The 20,980-nt window shown below is 41.1% G+C and overlaps 1 protein-coding gene and 1 pseudogene across 4 annotated transcripts in view; both read left to right on the top strand.

Moving 5' to 3' along the window:
* LOC105487339 (testis expressed protein 56) overlaps positions 1-20,980 on the top strand; it is a 54,278-nt gene that overhangs the window by 14,426 nt on the left and 18,872 nt on the right. For all 4 annotated transcript variants that reach the window (XM_071097699.1, XM_071097698.1, XM_071097701.1 and 1 more), the window contains exon 3: positions 20,747-20,969. In XM_071097699.1, the coding sequence (XP_070953800.1) occupies positions 20,747-20,969 (223 nt within the window). The remainder of the gene's footprint in view (positions 1-20,746; positions 20,970-20,980) is intronic.
* Positions 6,565-7,496, top strand: LOC105487338 (sorting nexin-5 pseudogene; annotated as a pseudogene).

Below are 20,980 nucleotides of genomic sequence, written 5' to 3'. Positions count from 1 at the left end.
GCCTCCCGAGTAGCTGGGGTTACAGGCGTGCACCACCACACCCAGCTAATTTTTGTATTTTTAGTTAGAGACGGGGTTTTGCCATGTTGGTCAAGCTGGTCTCGAACTCCTGACCTCAGGAGATCCTCCAGCCTCAGCCTCACAAAGTGTTGGGATTACTGGCATGAGCCACTATGCCTGGCCATTTTTCTTTTCTTTTTTTTTTTTTTTTGAGATAGTGTCTTGTTCTGTCACCTGGGCTAGAGTGCAGTGGCATGATCTCGGCTCACTGCAACTTTTGCTTCTCAGGTTCAAGCAATTCTCCTGCCTCAGCCTCCCAAGTACCTGTGATTATAGGCATGCGCCACCACACCTGGTTAATTTTTTTTTTTTTTTTTTTGAGACAGAGTCTGGGTCTCGCTCTGTTGCCCAGGCTGGAGTGCAGCGGCATGATCTCAGCTCACTGCAACCTTCTCCTCCCAGGTTTAAGCGATTCTTCTGCCTCAGACTCCCGAGTAGCTGGGACCACACCCAGCTAATTTCTGTGTTGGTAGAGACAGGATTTCACCATGTTGGCCAGGCTGGTCTCAAACTCCTGACCTCGTGATCCACCTGCCTCGACCTCCCAAAATGTTGGGATTACAGGCGTGAGCCACTGCACCTGGCCACATTTAATGTTTTCTAAACTAATATCATAAGATAAATTAAAAATATAACTGACTCTATGTGGCCGAACGAAAGGCTCTCACATCTCTTTTCCCTCTCTTTTGTTACTGGCTCCTTCAACCGAGACAGGACACATATGCTCTGAGAGCTGGAATAACTCTTGGCACAGCCATGTGGTCCTTGTGAAATGAAAAAGAAACTGAGTCCAGGAGAAACAGATGCTTTCTCAGGGGCGCACATGTAGGAGTGGCAGAGCAAGGACTAGAGCCCCCCTTGAGCATGTTGGGTTCCTAGTCTACTCTGATTCACCAACATTGATACGCCCATCAAGGTTCTTGGGTGTATCTACAGGCTAAACTTGCACTGATGGACATTCCATGTGATGGTTTAATTTATGTGTCAGCTTGGCTAGGCCACAGTATCCAGCTGTTTGGTCAAACACCAGTAAAGATGTTGCTGTAGGTCTGGCACAGTGGCTCACGCCTATAATCCCAGCACTTTGGGAGGCCGAGGTGGGCAGATCATCTGAGGTCAGGAGTTCGCGACCAGCCTGGCCAACATGGAGAAACCCCCATCTCTACTAAAAACACAAAATTAGCTGGGCATGGTGGCACATGCCTATAATCCCAGCTACTCGGGAGGCTGAGGCAGAAGAATCACTTGAACCCAGGAGGCGGAGGTTGTGGTGAGCCGAGATCGCACCATTGCACTCCAGCCTGGGCAGCAAGAGTGAAACTTCGTCTCAAAAACAAACAAACAAACCAATATGTTGCTGTAAAAACGTTTTTCAGATGAGATAAGCATTTAAATCAACAGACTTTGAAAAAAGCAGATTACCTTCCATAATGTGGATGGGCCTCATTCAATCAATTAAAGGCTATAAGAGAAAAGGCTGAGGTCCCCTGAAGGGGAAGGAATTCTGCCTCCAGAGGGCCTTTGCACTCAGGACTGCAGCATTGACCCCTGTTCCAATTTCCAGGCTGTTGACCAGTCCTAAAAATGTCAACACTTGTCGGCCTCAATTGCATGAGCCGATTCCTTAAAATCTTTTCCTTTCTCCCTGTTTTTCTCTCTCCATTTAGATATAGATAGATAAGTATATTCTACTGGTTTTGTCTCTCTGGAGAACCCTTACACATTCCATACATTCAGCATTTGTGGAATTCCAAAGGGACTTAAGTACAGTTTTTTGCATAGTTTAAGAAGAATGAGCTCACTACGGAAATTAATCATATAGACTGATGATTGAGAAGTGTGCATTTGTAAAGAAAGAAAGGACTCTGTTGTGACACCTCCCTCCTCCATGACCCACATTGTCCACCTGGAGGCAGCAGCAGTCCCCTGGGCACAGTGGGGAGGCGGAGAGTAACTAGCAGCCTCAGGGTAATGCTTTGTAATGAGATATCTCAGATCCGACTGAGGAAGTGTGCAGGAAGGTCTCGGAGGTGTCACAGAAAACCAGGGCTGGACAGAAGTTACAGTTGTGAAGGCAACTGTATTTTTAAAAACTATTGCAACAGGGGAAGAGAGATACCAGGTATAAAACTTTGCTCCATTTCGAACACACCAGGGATTAGGGGGAATGTATAGCCAAGGAGCAGGAGATTGGTGGATGAAAAATTGCTAAGAGGAGACATCAAGGCTGGGGGAAATTCTGGCTGAATCAGCCTCGCAGAATTCCTGCTGAAGGCAGGCCAGGGTGATCAGACACCAAGGATGGGGACTGAAGAATTTTGATCAAATATTGAGGGTGATTGGGTACTGAGGGTGGGGGATTCTTGCTAAACTGTCTTGGCAGTGTTATTTGCTAAAACTGGATTTAACAAGGCAGTGAACATGGGCCTAGGAGAAGGTTGCGAAGCCTGACTAGAATTTGCCCAAGCAAAGGGTCTTTGTCAGAGGAAGCCATTCATTGCCAACCTTCTAGTGGCTCGGAACTCTGGCTGCATATGAGCGTCACCCGTGCCTGCTGGCCCATCCAGACCAACTGAACCATCATCTCAGGGTCGGTGGCCAAGCCTTGCTGTTTTCAGAGTGCTCCCCAGGTGAGATGATAATGCACAGCCAGCGGTGAGAACCATTGAGCCCTTCCAAGTCAGCAGGAAATCATCTGTGATGTGTAGAGTCTGATATTTTTAGCATTTCACAAGTAATCACAGCTGGCCTGACCACTTGCAGGGAAAAGTAAGCCTGGAAAAATACTTTTCTACCCTCAAGGCCATTAATGAGAATAAAGGGGTCCCACAAAAATGGGAAGAATGGTCCAGGAAAAAAAAACCTAGAAACAGAGTCCTGATGTCCTGGGACGTCAAATTAACATCACAAGTGTTTGAGAAAATAAAATACAGAAGGAGAAAGAAGGACTCTGCAAGACTAGATCCTGATAAAAAGAGTGTTCCCCCTAGAAGCGGGGCCAGAGATCCTGCAGCAGTAGCCGCAAGCCAATCTACATGGAAAGGCAGGAAAACAATGCTTGGGTGCCTGGGCACAAGGGAACCGAGACAAGTTTGGAGAAAAAGACCCGGTATATGGTGTGGAACCTCCTTCTGGGGACTTGTCACTGGATTTTATGTATGAATGGAGGTGATTGGGCTGGTCATGTGTTATCCCTCTGGAATTTAGAGGCAGGTCTTAGCAAATACTTGCTGACACTTCCTACCCCTGCTGACTTTCACACATCCCTGCTGATTTCAATGGAAGGGCCGCCTGTGTGTTCTGATCTTGGGGAGCATCATTCCATGCCCCTACTAGAAAAGATGTCTCAAACGTTTTCTGTGATGTGACTGGTTCACATCTTCTGCTTACTTTACATTTTCTTTGCCTTATGAAGTTGTGAGAGCTTTTTTCATATTTTCAATATAAAATTCTTTGATACAAGCATTGCAAATATTTTATCCCAGATGGTGGCTTGCCTTTCATTATTTCATGATAATACAGAAGAACAAAGGTTTTACATTCTCAATTCATCAATTTTTTTTCTTTTACAGTTTTTGCATTTTATGTTCTAAGAATCCTTTGACAAGTCCAAGGTTGCCAAGATTTGCTCCTATATTTCCTTATTGAAGTTTTGTAGTTTTAAGCTTTAAATTTAGGTTGGTAGGCCATTTTACTTTATTTTTGTATAGGTTTTGATATTCATTGGTTTGATGTTAATTTCTGTTTTCTATTTGGCTATCTAGTTGATCCATTGGCATGTATTGAAAAGATTTTCCTGGCCGGGTGCGGTGGCTCACACCTGTAATCTCAGCACTTTGGGAGGCCGATGCAGGCGGATCACAAGGTCAGGAGATTGAGACCCTCCTGGCTAACACGGTGAAACCCCGTCTCTACTAAAAATACAAAAAATTAGCTGGGCGTGGTGGCAGGTGCCTGTAGTCCCAGCTACCAGGAGGCTGAGGCAGGAGAATGGCATGAACCTGGGAGGCAGAGCTTGCAGTGAGCCAAGATTGCGCCACTGCACTCCAGCCTAGGTGACAGAGCAAGACTCCATCTCACAAAAAAAAAAAAAAAAAAAAAAGAAAAGAAAAGAAAAAGAGAAAGAAAAGATTTTCCTTTCCCTATTGAATTGTTTTGGCACTTTTTTTTTTTTTTTTGCAAGATTTAATAGAGTGAAAACAGAGCTCCCACACAAAGGGAGGAGATCCAAAGGGGTAGTCATTGCCTAGGTTTATATCCTAATCATTTTCCCTTCCCCTGTGCTCTCAGGCGATAGATGATTGGCTCTTTTTTACCTCCTGTTATAGCCTAATTAGCATTTTAGTGAGCTCTCTTTACTACCTGACTGGTTGGGTATGAGCTAAGTTGCAAGCCCTGTGTTTAAAAGTGGATGTGGTCACCTTCCCAGCTAGGTTTAGGGATTCTTAGTCGGCCTAGGAAATCCAGCTAGTCCTGTCTCTTAGTCCCCCCTCTCAACAGGAAAACCCAAGTGCTGTTGGTGAGGTTGGCCGACGACCACTCTAACTGCTTCCTGGTGAATTAGGTCATGCATTGAGATTTCCTCAGGAGGAGTGCCTTTGATGTCATCAACATCAGAGCATGGGCTAGCAGGCCGGTCCAGGGGTCCACAGTAGATGTTAGTCACGGGCTGCCTCTGGGGCTCCATTTGAAGAACCATTTGTAGTTTTACAGCTTCGATTCTGGAAGAGACAAACTTAACAAGAAGGTTAAAGATACAGGGATTGAAATGTATGGCCTGCAGTGCATGGGGTTATTTCTTTGGCACATTTCACAGGCCCTGACTATCTGCTTGATAGTTTTGAAAAGGCCTGGTCCAGTAAATAATAATTTGGCCATCTGATGGGTGCTATCAATGCCTAAGTGAAAGGTCTGGTGAAGGGTTTTAAGTAATTTCCATTGGTTAGCTTCAGGCAAAGATATTTTTCCTTCTTCAGTGGCTAGCCATCCTGAGGGGAGGAAACTATGTCCTCATAAGTTTCCCCATTCTATTTCTCCTGCTGAGTACTGGGGCTTGGTTTCCCCTTCTCCTATGTTCAGGTGTATAATGGCCCCCGCTTTTGCTAGAATGTCTCTCCCTAACAAGGAAGTGGGGCTTTCAGGCATAATTAGAAAAGCATGTGAAAAGAATAAAGTTCCCCAGTTACAACTTAGTGCCTGGGAGAAGTATCTAGTGACTGGCTGTCCTAGGACCCCTCAGATAGTGACAGATCTGGAGGACAGTTGCCCGGGACAGGAGGGTAAGATGGAGAAGGCCACGCCAGTGTCCAGGAGACAGTTAACCTCCTGGCCCTCAATGGTCAAGCATACCCGGAGCTCTGTGAGGGTGATGGCATGGGCTGGCACTTGCCCCAGGCACCCTCAGTCCTGCTGCTGGATCATCTGGTTAGTGGCTTCTGACTCAGAGGACCTTCGTCCCCTGGGGCAGTGGGCCTTCCAGTGATTCCCTTGACATAAGGGACATGGACAAGTGGGGGGACTTATTTCTTTTCGGACAATCTTTTTTAAAGTGTCCTTGTAGAGCGCACTGGAAGCAAGCCCTATTGGGCATTCGATTTGCCCAGACTGTCCATGTTCCAGAGCCTCCAATGTCCGCTTGCCTGAGGGCCATGACTAACGCAGTGACCTTTTTCTTATCTTGTTTGTCCTATTCCACCTGCTCCTCCTGATCTCTATCATAAAAAAACTGAGGTTGCCAAGTTCAATAGGGTTTCTAAATTTTGTTCCTGGCCTAAAGCGGACTTTTGAAGTTTTTTTCTAATGTCTACAGCTCACTGAGTGATAAACTTATCCTTTAAGATTAGTTGGCCTTCCACTCCAGCCTGGGTGACAGAGCAAGACTCTATCTGCCAAAAACAAAAAAAGTGCTCAAGGAGGCAGTTTTCAGCCCTTGATTGTTAATTCTTGGCTGCAGGAACAGAGTCTTAACTGATTTTAAAGGAGATTTCCATGCATTTTGTCCTGCCAGGCAGACTGAAGAACCTGTCCAAATGATGATTTCTTAATCATAAAACAAAATTAGTACCAAAGCTTATATTTAGAAATGTTCTGTTCATTCAAAATTAGAGTCCTTGATTATCCTTTAGGATTAGGAAAAAATTCCTTTGGAATACTGGAGACTTTGTAATCTTGACAGCTAATTGTTGGTGCCTAGCATTCGTTGTACTAGTTTTAGGCCAACATTGAAGCAGTATAAACACTGTTGTGCTCGGAATGATTGTCTGTAATGGATAAACTGAACAAATGATTGCCATCAAAGTGAACACGCAACTCTCAGGAAGATACCTCATTCTAAACGGCCAGAAGAAATAAGGAAGGTTAAGAAAAAACAGGAGTTGACGTTTAAGTAGCCCCACAGGTGTGGAGTGGTTGTCTCCTGTGAACCAGCAAGAGTAGAATAAGGCCCCAACTAGAAAACATCACTGCTGAGACAAGAGGCTCTTGAGCTCTCTGCTTCAGATTCCAACTGCTCCTACGAAGCCCGACTTTGATGGTCCTCAAGAGAAGATGCAGAAACTGGGAGAAGGTGAAGGGTCTATGACCAAAGAAGAATTTGCCAAGATGATACAAGAACTGGAAGCTGAGTATCTCGATGTTTTTAAGAAGACTGTGTCCTCCCATGAAGTCTTTCTTCAATGGCTTTCATCTAGCCCTGTTCTCAGTAAAGATCGCCACTTCCATGTTTTCCTAGAATATGATCAGGATCTAAGTGTTAGGTGGAAAAATACTAAAGGGATGTTTGGAGCTTCTTCAAAAGTGTGGTGAAAAGTGCTGAAGTCCTTTTTACTGGAGTTAAGGAGGTAGATGACTTATTTGAGCAAGAGAAGAACTTCCTTATTAACTATTACAATAGCATCAAAGATTCTTGTGTGAAAGCTGACAAAATGACCAGATCTCATAAAAATGTTACTGATGACTATATTCACACTGCAGCCTGCTTACATAACCTGGCTTTAGAAGAGCCCACAGTCATCAAAAAGTACCCATTGAAGGTTGCTGAGCTATTTGAGAAACTTAGGAGAGTAGAGGGTTGAGTTTCATCAGATGAAGATTTGAAGCTAACAGAGCTCCTCTGATACTACACGCTCAACATCGAAGTTGCTAAGGATCTCTTATACAGACGCACCAAAGCCCTCATTGACTATGATAACTCAAACGAATCTCTGGATAAGGTCCGGTTAAAGAGCAAAGACATCAAGCTGGCTGAGGCACACCAGCAGGAGTGCTGCCAGAAATTTGAACAACCTTCCAAATCTCCAAAAGAAGAACTGATAAATTTCAAACGGAAAGGAGTGGCAGCATTTAGAAAGAATCTAATTGAAACATCTGAACTGGAAATAAAACATGCCAGGAGACAGGGTTTCACCATTTTGGCCAGGCTGGACTTGAACTCCTGACCTCGGGCGATCCACCTGCCTTGGCCTCCCAAAGTGCTGGGATTACAGGTGTGAGCCACGGCTCCCAGTCCTAATTTCTAGCAACTTTTATGCAATCTTTCCAAGGCCCTCACCTTCATAAAACAATGCACTGACATAGTGTCTAAGAAGTTACAGTAAGCAGGATCACATTTAGGAGCAAGCAGGTGAGGGCAGAGGTGCTGGAGCGAATGTCAGCTCTTTGGCTGGTGGCCTTACCCACGGAGGGAGAGGAGCTCTCCCGCATGAAATTGGGATGAGTGGTATGTTGCAGTTCGTCTGGGATTTAATGAAGAGAAGGGCCAGCTTGCTCTGGCTGACTTTAAATCTCCTGTGAAAAGCTATGTTGGTGGACTTGCGTCATTACAGGTATATGGCAAGTTTTAATAATTCGTTGGTCTGCCTTGACTTTTTTCCCCACAGAACAATGTCTCCTTTTTGCAAAGCTGTATTGACTTGTTCAAGAATAACTGATACGCCTTCACTCAGAAGAAAAGAAATGAATGTTAAAGAAAGCCAAGCATCACTTGCACTTAAATCATTACCACGAAAGATTTATTAGCCTCAACTTTAATATAAAATTATGTGAATAAATATTTTTATTCTACAAATCTAAAAAAAAAGATTAGCTGGCCTTCAGTAGAGTCAGGTGACAGAGAGGTGTGCTTCCTCACTGCCTCCCTTAGTCTCTCCAGAAAGGCAGTAGGATTTTCTTCCTTTCCCTGTGTTATACTGGACATCACTGAATAATTCATAGGCTTCTTCCTAGTTTTCCTTAGTCCTTCTAGCACACAAATTAGCAAATGTCTGTGGCACCAATCTCCATGTTCTGATTCTGCGTCCCAGTGAGGGTCTACACTGGGAACTGCCTGCTGGCCTGTGGGGAATTGTTCTCTTTCCTCTCTTGTCATCCTATCATTGACCTGACTTAGATACTAGAGATTGGCAAACTCTCAGGCTGCAGTTATGGCGGCACTTCTCTCATATGCGGTTAGTGTCTGATCTAGCAGTAACATTATATTTCTCCATGTCAGATAAAAGGATTATCCTAACCCTTGTAAAACATCAATATAGCCATCAAGGTTATCTGAGAATTTACCTAGGTCTATTTTAATTTGCTTCAAGTCTGACAGGGAAAAAGGTGCATACACTCTGACTGGGCCGAATTCTCCAGAATACATCTTAGGGGCATTTTACCTTGGGGGGGAATGTTTCCCATCCGATAAAAGAACATAGGGATTCCAGCACCCCTAGTCATTTTCTGATGCGCATGAGTCCTAGAGCATCCTCTACGGTCCTAATGCTTATTCCTTTCCAGGGTGCGTAACCACCCATGGACCTCTGCTTATTGGATTAGTTACACTCACCAAGGAAGCAGTCCTGCAACTGTTTTCCCGCCTTTCTCGATCACAGAGAAAGAGGCCCAGGCTGCTGGATTCTAGTGGTCCTTTACCAGCATGCCCAACATTGCCTTTGTTCTCAGAGGTGAGTTCTGGAGCTGGGCTGGGTTCCTGAGTATTTCATAACAACCCAGCTGCCCCATCAAGATGCATTCCCATAAACAACAATTCTTATGCAAATTCATTTCAGAGAGGGTGTAGGTAACCTTCTGAGTCAGGATTGAGATAGAGACTTTTTGATTCTGTAAGTACTTTAAGGCTTGGCTGAGTGCAAACAGCTTGCACTTTTGAGCAGAACAATTATCAGGCAATTCTCCTAACCCTGCTTCCAAGAGTCTCCCTGTCAATTACTGAATACCCATTGTGGTTTTTTTCTCAATCACCTGGGAGGAACCATCTATTGTTCTGTCTTGAAGGGAATTCCTCCTAGGTCTGGTTGGACCTTTGTATGGTAATTAAGATTTAAATCCCCTGTTAGGAAATCTGCTGGGTTAAGGGAATTTTCACTGGTTAATGTTAAATCACCTTTTTCTAAGAGAATAGCCCCATACTTTAAGATTTGAGTTAGTAAGCTACCTTTTTGCTTTTTTGACTTAGGATAATTCTGAACTGGTGAGGTGTGCTCAAAATGACATTTCCTCTAAGAGTTACTTTTCTGCTTTCTTCTGTTAGCAAAGCAGTTGCCACTACAGATTGAATGCATTTGGACCATCTGCGGGTTTCTGGGTTAAGGATTTTTGATAGGAAGTTTACTGGTTGTCAGTGGTCTCAGTGTTTTCAGGCTACACCCTTGTTTACGCTGACAACAAAGTAGTATTGGAGTGTTACAGGGTCATGGAGAAGGCAACAAGGTAGTATTGGAGTGTTATAGGGTCACAGAGAAGACCTTCAATTATCAATTATAGGTTTTACATTTACGCTGACTTTTAAAGGAATAGGGCATGCTGTTTTTTCTTTACTACTTCTCTCTTTCTCTTTCTCTCACTCTCTTTTGTCTCTTTTCTCTCTCTCTGTCTCTCTCTGTCTCTTCTCTCCTTGACTTACTCAATTTGCTTTCATTCTGATCTATTGTATTGTCTTAGACCCAGTTCCAATTGTTAAAGTACTGGGTCATCAGTTCTAAGGCCCTGGCAAGCGTGGTGGGCAATGGGTCTCACATAACTGCCCATATCTAGAGCAGTATGCCTAAATTGGGAGGGACACCAGGGAAAAGACTCCCTGGGTTCATAGCCTAGATGCCTAAGGACACAGCATAGAGCTTCCTTAGATCCCTTTGGAGATAAAACTTGCTCTAATACTTGGGAGAGGAAGTGAAGGTCTCAAGCATTAGTACCTAGGAGACAGAGATCGGAGGAAGTAGATTCAGAGGTAAGGAGAATTTCGGGGCTATACTTTCAAGAAATTCGTGGTTGGGACCCAGGAGGTATGGGTCAGAAGGAAAAGTAGGGGCACACACATGGGAGACTGTTGAGTAGAGCCTTCGGCTGTGCCATGATCTCAACCAGCTAACGCCAGGAGTTCGGGATGACAGCTTTCTGCCTCTAGTTGGCCCTGGGCTTCCCCAGGAAAATTGAAAGCGGAAGCTGGTTCCAGGCAGACCAACGCTCCCAACCTAGAAGGTTTGGGGGTTGTTAGAAAGTGCTTCCCCAGACAGCCTCCCACCTGAATCTTAAGTCTGGTGGCCACGCTAATAGTTTTTAACTGGCCGACAGGTGCCCAGTATTTTCCTCCAATTTTAAGGAAGGACAGAATAGCAAGCGAAAGTGGTCCAATATTACTCACCGCTTTGGAGAGTCCCTTCGTGGTCGCCAAAATGTTACCAGGGAGTCCTTGTTCTTAGAGCTCCCAAGATGGTGGCAGGCTGCTTCCAAGATGGCAGCAAGCTTCTTGTTCTCTGACCAGGGGTTCTTGGCCTCACAGATTCCAAGGAATGCAATCTTGGGCCATATGGTGAGAGGTATAGCTCTATTAGAAGAGAACCGTGGAACCCAGCGACTACTGTTTAGCTCAATTAGAATGAACCTGGGCACTTAGCCATGCAGGAACAATGACAAGCCTTTAGCCCGATTAGGAGTGGCAATGGGTGCCTTGCTGGATCAGGAGCACAGCGGACACCCTGCCATATTCGGAAGGGTGGAAGTCAGTGGCAGGTCTGCGATGGTGGCAGACAGCAGTGGTGGACAGCGAGCCAAAGCTCAGCTCGAGCCATGACAAATACGGACCAGAAGAGTGTGCAGTTGCAAGATTTAATATAGTGGAAACAGAGCTCCCATACAAAGGGAGGACACCCAAAGGGGGTTGGCCCCCCCCTTTTTTGAGATGGAGTCTCGCTCTGTCACCCAGGCTGGAGTGCAGTGGTGCGATCTTGACTCACTCCACCTCTGCCTCCCGGGTTCAAGCAATTCTTCTGTGTCAGCCTCCAGAGTAGCTGGGTTTACAGGTGCCTACTACCACACCCAACTAAGTTTTGTATTTTTAGTAGAGACTGGGTTTCACCATGTTTGGCCAGGCTGGTCTCGAACTCACTTGAGAGTGATCCATCCACCTTGGCCTCTCAAAGTGCTGGGATTACAGGCATGAGCCACTGTACCCGGCCTGCTTTGGCACATTCATAAAAAATGATTTTCCACATATATTTGAGTGTATTTCTGGATCCTATTTTGCTCCATTTATCTATATGTCTTTGCCCAAACAAGACTTTCTTACTGTGGCCAGGTCCTGAAATAAGGTAGTGTTAGGCATCTGACTTTGATCTTCTGCTTTAAAAATTGCTTTGATTATTCTAGGTTCTTTGCATTGCCATAAACATTTAGAACCAATTTGTTAGTTTCTACAAAAAGACTACTAGAATTTGTTTGGGATTGAGTTGAATCAGGATCAATAGGGAAGACCTTCCATCTTAATAATATTGAGACTTTCAACATGGACAGGATATATTTGCCCTTTGGTTAGGTCTTTTTTAATGTCTCCTAACAATGTTTTGTAGTTCAGTGACGAAGTCTTAGATATTTTTTGTTATATTTATTACTAGCACAGGGGTAAAAGGAGCTTTCCTTTTTCCCTCTGAAGGTTGATGAAAGCAGTCTGCTAAACTCAACAACAGACAAATTAACAGGAGAAAAGGCATACAGATTTATGAAGGTGCAAGTGCATGGGAGTCACACAAGTTATGAAAATTCAAAGAAGGGCCAGGTGGTTAATGACTAAATGCCCCCTTCATAGAGGAGAGGAAGGTGGGGGATGTAAGGAATTTTAGAGGAAAAGTAAATTATATTTAGGGGAGATGACTGGGCCCAAAAAAGAGACAATAGCCTGGGACAGAGTCCCTCTGAGCTCTGGGAGAGATGGCGACAAGCTATGGGAAGGTGAGGGGTGGAACTGCACCATGAACAGTTTGCCTTATGCAGATAAAGTCTCTCAGAAGAGCCCTCAGAAGAGTACATGAAAAGTCTGTCTAGGTGGGTGTGGTGACAACCTTTATTTTTTCTTTGGTGATTAATCTTTCCTCATTAATGAGAGTTCAGACATAATATTAAAGGCAATTGTTTTTCTTTGAGAATAACTTCCCTCAGTCAGATACGGGAACTTTAGAGAGAGCCCCTCCCTGCACTTGTGGGAAGAAACAAGGGAAGGTTAGAGAGACCTTGGTTTGGAGGCCTTCCATTTAATCCAAAGCATTCAACATGCCAAAGTGCCATACTCTAGAGTATCATTTTCTGAGCCTCGACACTAGGTATTTTATAGTTTATAGCACCACTGTAAATGAAAAATATGAAATATAAGGGTTCAATTGATTTTTGTTTATTATCGTAGTATACTGCAAACTTGTACATTAATGTATTACATCTGGTAGCTATTTTTTAGATTCTCTGGGATTTCTCTTTTATTGTGATAAGAACACTTTACATGAGGTCTTAAAACTCTCAACAATTTTTAAGCACGTAATACATTATTGTGGACAGTGTTGTAAACAGATATTTAGAGCTTATTCATTTGATTACGTGAAACTTTAAGCCGGTTGATTATTAACTCGCATTTCCCCCACCCACAAGGCCCTGGTAACCATCATTCCACTCTTTGATTCTATGATTTTGACTGTTTTAGATGCCTCATATAAACGGAATCATGCATTATTTCTGTGACTGGCTTATTTCACTTAGCATGTCCTCAAGGTGAGTCTACGTTGTCACATATTACAGAATTTCTGTCTTTTAAAAGGCTGACAAGTATTTCAGTGTATATATATACCACATTTTCTTTATCCACTTCTCTGTCAAACATTTACATTTTTCCCATACTTTGGCTATTGTGAATGGTGCTTCAATGAATATAGAGGTGTTAATGTCTCTTCAAGATTTTGATTTCAATTCTTTTGGATAAATACCCAGAAGTGAGATTGCTGGATCATATAATTCCTTGGGATTTTTTTTAATGTAAATAGTCATATTATCTGCAAATACAGAAACATTTTTACATCTTCCTTTCCATTCTTTATTCTTTTATTTCCTTTCTTTGCCTTATTGCAATGACTAAGATTTTCAGCACAGTGTTGAACAGATGTGGTAAAAGCAGACATCTTTCATTTTTTTCTCAGTCTCACAGAAAAAACAATTCAGTGTTTTGTTTACTCTAAGTTTCTGCGGATTCCTTTTATAAGTTTGAGAAAATTCCCTACTGCTTCTAGTTGTTTTTATTACACATGAATGTAGAATTTTGTCAAATGCTTTCTCTGTATCTATGAATAATGTGTTTCTTTTATTCTATTAATATGGTGAATTGCATTGCTTTTTAAAAAATATTTCTTACAGTAAAATGTGCATAACATAAGATTTACCATTTTAAGTGCTTCAGTGTAATTAAGTTAGTGGCATTAAGTACATTCCCATTGTTACGCAACCATCATCACTATCCTTCTCTAGAACATTTTCATCATCCCATAATGAAACTGTTTCTCCTTTAAACAATAATTTCCTACTCCTTTATCTTCTCAGCACCTTGTAACCATTATTCTATTTTCTGACTGTATGAATTTGCCTATTGAATCATACAATATTTGTCCTTTTGTGTCTGGCTTATTTCACTTGGCATAACGTCTTCAAGGTTCATCTATGTTGTAGCATGTATCAGAGTTTTATTCTTTTTTAAGGCTGATAATATTTCATTCTACATATAGACTACATTTTGTTTATCCATTCATCTGTTGATGGATACTTGGGTTGTTTTTACTTTTCTCTCTTGTGAATAATGCTTTGTATGCAAATATCTGTTCAAGTCTCTGCTAGTCAGTTATTTGGGGTATATTCTCTGCTATGGTTTAAATGTCTTCTCCAAAACTTATGTTGAAATTTAATTGCCATGTGATGTATTGAAAGGTGAGATCTTTAAGGCGTGATTAGGTCATGAAGGTTCTGCTCTCATGAGGGGATGAATGCCATTATTGTGGAAGTGGGTTAGTATGTCAGAAAGTCAACCTCCTTTTTCTGTTTCACATGTGTGGTTCCTTGACATGCTATGCCTTTTGCCATGATATGATGCAATAAGAAGACCCTTACCAGATGTGGCCCCTCAATCTTGGATTCCCAGGCTCCAGAACCATGAGCCAAATAAATACATTTTCTTTATAAATTACTCAGTTTGTGGTATTCTGTCATAGCAACAAAAATGCACTAAGACATACCCAGAAGTGGAATTGAGGGATCGTATGGTAATTATGCCTATTTGGGGTTCCTTAAGATTCCATATGCATTTTAGAATACATTTTATATTATCTGCAAACACATTGTTGGGATCTTGATAGAATTTCATTAAATGTGCAAATCACTTTGGGTAGTGTTAATATCTCAATAATACTAAGCCTTTTAATCCATGAACATGTGAAGTCTTCCCATTTATTTATGTCTTCTGTAATTTATTTCAGTAATTTTTTCTAGTTTTCACACAGTCTTTTGCCTCATTGGATAAACTGATTCCTAAACTTGGTTATTTTTGATGTTATAAATTGAATGGTTTTTCTCAATTTCCTTTTTGGAATGTTCATTGCTAGTATTTATTTATCTTTAATCTTTATTTTTTTTCTTCTTTCTGCTAGTTTTGGTTTTAATTTGTTCTTTTTCTAGTTTTTTATGGTGTAAATCTAGGTTATTTGAAATCTTTCCTTTTTCTTAATGTGTTTGCAGCTGCAAATTTCCATTTTAGCACTGCTTTCACATCCTCCCATAAGTTTTGGTTTGTAGTGTTTTCATTCATGTCAAGATATTTTAAATTTTTTCTTTGTGATTTTTCTTGACCCATTGGTTATTTAAAAGTGTGTTATTTAATTTCTACATACTTGTGAATTGTCCAGGTTTTTGCTGTTAACTTCTAGTTTCATTTCATTGTGATCAGAAATGATATTTCATATTTCAATTTTTAATCTATTAAGATGTCCTATGGCTTAATGTATGATCTTTCTTGGAAAATGCTCCATGTGCACTTAAAAAATACATATTCTGTTGTCATTAAGTGCAGTGTACTGTACGTGTCTGTTGGGTCCAGTTGGTCTATAGTATTTTTCAAGTCCTATGTTCCCCTATGATCTTCTGCCTGGTTCTCTATCCACTGAAGAAAGTGGAGGTATTGAAGTTTTCTACTATTATTGCAGAGCCATTTATTCTTCAATTTTGGCAATGTCTGCTTCATACAGTTTGGAGCTCTAGTATTTAGTGTATATGTTTATAATTGTCATATCTTCTTGGTAAATTGAACCTTTTAGCATTATATTATGTCTTTCTTTGTCTCTTTTAACAGTTTTTTACTTAAAGTCTATTTTATCAATTGTATAGCCATTTCTGCTGTCTCTTTATTACTATTGGCATGGAATATCTTTTTAATCCTTACACTTTCACCCTACTCATATCCTCAGATCTAAAGTGAGACTCTTTTAGACAGTATACAGTTGATTCTGGTTTTATATCCACTCTGCCAACTTATGATTTTTGATATGTTTTCAATCCAATTATATTTAAAGTAATTGCTAAGAAAGCAATTACTTTTGCCATTTTGTTTTCTCGGTCCCTTACAGCTTTTTTTCTCCCTCATTTCCTTGATTACTGCCTTCCTTCCTTTATGTTTAAAGTTGTTGTAATGGCACATTTTGATTCCTTTCTCACTTCTGCTTGTGTATATTTTCTTGGTGTTTACCTTGGGCATTACATATAATATCCTAGAGTTATGATGCTCTATATTAATTGATACCAACTTAACTTCAGTTGCATATAAAAACTCTACTTCCTTAAAGCTCTTCTCCCCTTATGTTATTGATGTCACAAATTATACCATTTAATATTATATACTCATTAACATAGATTCATAATTATTTTATGCAATTGTCTCTTAAATACTGTAGAAAATCCAAAGTGGAGCTATAAACAAAAATTACATTCATACTGTTTTTATATTTGTTCATATTTTTACCTTTACTGGAGAACTTTATATTTTCATATGTCTTCCAGTTACCATCTAGCATTATTTCATTTCAAACTGAAGGACTTCTTTTAACATTTCTTGTAGGGCAGGTGTAGTAATAATAAACTCCCTCAGCTTTTGTTTTTATGGGAATGTCTTAATTTCTCCCTCATTTTTGAAGAAATATTTTACCAGGTATAGAATTCTCAGTTGACAGTTGTTTGTTTGTTTTTTTTTAAATTTTCAGCACTTTAAATATATCATCCCACTGCCTCTAATCTCCAAGGTTGTTACTGAAATAATACACTGATAGTCTTATTGCAGATCTCTTGTACATAATGAGTAACTTTTCTCTTGATACCTTCCAAGATTCTCTTTATCTGGCACTTTTGCCAGCTTTGATTATGTATTTCCGTATGGGTCTCTTTAGGTTTGTCCTACTTGAAGACCATTGAGCTTGGATTTGTATATCCATGTCTTTCCTCACATTTGGCATGTTTTCAGCTATTATTTATTCAAATAGTCGCTCTTCTCATTTTTCTCACCTCCTTCTGGGACTCCCATTATGCATATCTTGGTCAGCGTGATGGCATCTCATAAGTCCCTAAGCCTCTGTTCACTGTATTTTTCTTCTGTATGCTTCTCAAATGCAATAATTTCAAATGAGCTGATTTCAAATTTGCTTATTCTTTCTTCTACTTGAGTTTGCTGTTGAACTCCTCTAATAAAATTTTCAAATCAGTTATTGTACTTTTCAGCTCAAGAATTATTTTTTTATGATTTCTATCTTTGTTGATATTCTCATTTTGTTCATATGCTTTCCTTTCTTTGGTTCTTTGTTCATGTTTTTATTTAGTTCTGGGAGTATATTTGACAGTTGTGGGGTTTTTTTGTTGTTGTTTGTTGTTTTGAAACAGAGTCTCACTCTGTTGCCCAGGCTGGAGTGCAGTCATGTGATCTTGGCTCACCACAACCTCTGCCTCCTGGGTTCCAGTGATTCTCATGCCTCAGCCTCCTGAGTAGCTGGGATTACAGGTGTGCAGTACCATGCCCCAATTTTTTTGTATTTTTAGTAGAGATGGGGTTTCACTATGTTGGCCAAGCTAGTCTCAAACTCCTGGCCTCAAGTGATCTGACTGCCTTGGCCTCCCAAAGTGCTGGGATTACAGGCATGAGCCATTGCACCTGGCCGACAGTTGTTTTAAAGTCTAGTAAGCCTGATGCCTGTGTTTCTTCCAGAACTGTTTCTGGAGATGTATTTTTTTCATTTGAATGGGCCATCTTTTCCTGGTTCTTTACATGCCTTATGATCTCTTTTTGAAAATTGGGTATTTAAAAAAAATGTGGCCACTCTCCCAGTCTTTGCAGACTGGCATGTAAGACCTCACTAATTTGTGAGCCCACGAGACCTTCACTAATCTGAGATTAGTCCAGGTCTTCTCGGGTATTTTCTAGGCATGCTTCCTTCCAGTGAATGTGTTTGTGGCGCCCCCTCCCCATCACAGGTGATTTTGAAGGTTTTCATTTCCTAAAGTCTCACTGCAGCGCTTTCTTAGGGCCTTAGATACTCTATTGTGTTCTTCTGTTTGTAATCTCCTGCCCTCAGAAGCCCACAGGGCAGCAATCCCTGTGTAGCTTTCATGTGCTGCATTGCTCACCACTGCCTTCTGTGGCTTCCAGCCTGAAATCAAAACTATTTGCTGTTTCCTGTCTGATATCTGAGTTGGACATTATAGACACCAGTTCCACAGGCAGCCCACAGACAGGCCAGGATGTTGCAACAAGTTTCACTCTGCTCCTGTCCTGAGGGAGGGAACAGGGGATTGGGCCAGTTGCCTCTGACTGCACCACACAGGGAAGAGGGTAAGAGCAAATATTACAAAAATTCCTGTGGGGAAAAGAAAGAGAGATCAGACTGTTACTGTGTCTATAGACACAGGAGAGATCAGACTGTTACTGTGTCTATAGACACAGTAGAGATCAGTCTGATCTCTTTCTTTTCCCCACATTTCCTCCTTTTCTTTTCACACAGTAACAGTCTGATCTCTCTTTCTTTTCCCCACAAATTCCTACTTTTTTTTTTTTTTTTTAAGATGGAGTCTCACTCTGTCACCCAGGCTGGAATATAGTGGCACAATCTCGGCTCATAGTAACCTCCACCTCCCAGGTTCAAGCGATTCTTCTGCCTCAGCCTCCTGAGTAGCTGGGACTACAGGTGTGTGCCATAAAGCCTGGCTAATTTTTTATATTTTTAGTACAGATGGGGTTTCACCGTGTTGGCCAGGCTGGTCTCGGACTCCCAACCTTGTGATCCGCCTGCCTCGGCCTCTCAAAGTGCTTGGATTACAGGCATGAGCCACTGCGCCCTGCCAGTTCCTACCATTTTTAAGGTGACTTTCTTGATTGGGCATTCACTTGTTTGCTGGAGGTATCTGACTAGTTTCCAGAACTCATAAAGTTATTTTAGTCAGTCTGTATTTATTTGATGTTTCCGTGGGAGTATGAGGGCTTAGAACTTCCTCTTTCATCATCTTGCTGATATCACTGTTAATTCATTTTTTCCTTGTGTTTCCTTATCTCTGTTCTTCATATTAAATTCTATTGATATATCTTCAAAGTTCACTGACTCCTTCCTTTTTCATCTAGTTTGCATCTAGTGAGTCTCTTCAGTGAATTTTTATTTTTTACATTTTTAGTTCTAAATTTTGTTTGGTTCTCTTTTCAACATTTCTCTTTTGAAAATTCATATATTTTAAAATCATTTCTAGTGTATTTTTCTTGACCTCATGGGATGTAGTAATAAGAACTATAAGACTGTGTGTAAAAATTCCAAAGTCCAGGTCATCTCAGGATTGACATGTGCAGATTGTCTATTTCACCCAAGTGTTCACATTCCCATGTTTGTTTCTATGTCACATAATTTTGTAAAATATTCTTCTTAGGGCCTTAGATATTCTATTGTATGGATGGATTGTGGATCCATATGACATAATAGACAGAGAAGCAACTGCACAGGGATCCCAGGATCTACAAGGTATAATATTTACTATATTGTGGCATTGGATGGAAGTTATGTTTTTGTGGATCATGTTACAATCATCTGGAAAATGCTGTTTTTGTTTTGGCAAGAAATCAATCTGGTTAGATTGACTACAAGCGGTCTTGATCTTCTGTGGGTGGTGGTTAAAATCCCAGTACACTTCACAAAGCCTTTGCTCTGCTGGTTTGAGTCTGTCTCACTTATGGATCAGACTTATCCGGGTTCATACGCAGAATTAGAACTTCTTTCTCTCTGCTCTGGGATTCTCTTCTTGCTTTCACTCTTTAGCCCCCAGAGGGCCCTTTTTCTTTTCAAGGTATTTTTGTTTTCCTCAGCTTCTATTTGGCTGGCCACTCCATGGTCATCACAGCACTGCTCCACAATAGGGCTGTGCCTTTGAGGCAAAAGTATTAGGTTGGTGCAAAAGTAATTGCAGTTTTTGCCATTACTTCTAACACCATGCTCAGGAGATAGATTCCAGCAATTGTGTTTATTTCTTGTAATCTGGGAAACGTATCCTTGTGTAGTTGCTTCTCTGTATTTTGACACCCTTCCACAATCCACCTGCTTTTGATTAATTTCAGCATGCTCAAGTAGTTCTTTTTCATATTTCATGTAGAGATTTTAGTTGTAATTTGTGGGAGGAATGGCCAGTAGTTGGCTTGTGCTGCCACTGTGGAATGAAAACTCTGCCTGGGTTTTTATCTTCATTTTGACATTTACCAGAAATTTGACTCTGGAGAAGCTAATCTCTATGTCTCAGGATGCCTACTTGAAAATGAGTAGCAGCAACAGACCTCATTTTTAATTTTTGGCATTGCTTTTGGTGGATAAAATATGATAATGGACATTAAGCACTAGTAACTGCTCAATCGAAACTAATGCTTATTTCTATTCTATTTTCGATAAAACTGAACATTTTGGATTACAATTACTGGAATAAACAATTTAGAACTAAAAAGTTAAGATATTTGGTGAGTTAGCTAACTTTGACCTTGAAGGAAAGGTCAAACGGAAGACTAGGAAAAGCAAAATATCCCATCCTCTTCTGTAGCCCTTGGAATTACACCCTCAGTCCTTGTCAAGTGATAGCTATGAAATCAAGACAGGATGTTGCAAGGTCAATCAAGGGAGCTTGCAGGTATGCCTTCCATAAACTACCACGTGAAACAACGGGACTCTCTAACAAATAAGAAAACAATTACTGATGCAGAGCATTGCTTTCCAATGAAATGACCCAATTTTCCCTTCATGCCTCTTTATTAAATTGTCCAAAAAAAAAAAAAAAAACCCAACTAAGATTCTTGTTTTCTAGTAATACTATTCCTTCCATTTTGCTCCCTTGCTAGATGGCTGAAAAAGAACATGCAACCCACCGAAGACCTCAAGTCAGTGATCTGTAGGCTGTCCGCATTTGGCCCAATTCAGTCAGTCACTGTTTGTGGACGTCAAAGTGCTATAGTGGCATTCAAAGACATGACTTCAGCCTGTAATGCTGTGAGTGCTTTTCAAAGTAGGACCCCAGGCACCATGTTCCAGTGTTCCTGGCAACAACGATTCATGTCAAAAGACGTAAGTCTCTC

The sequence above is a fragment of the Macaca nemestrina genome, chromosome 5, assembly GCF_043159975.1.
Source record: "Macaca nemestrina isolate mMacNem1 chromosome 5, mMacNem.hap1, whole genome shotgun sequence".
NCBI lineage: Eukaryota > Metazoa > Chordata > Mammalia > Primates > Cercopithecidae > Macaca > Macaca nemestrina.
The sequence above is the reverse complement of the archived record's forward strand: the minus strand, read 5'-3'. Positions and strand labels throughout refer to the sequence as shown.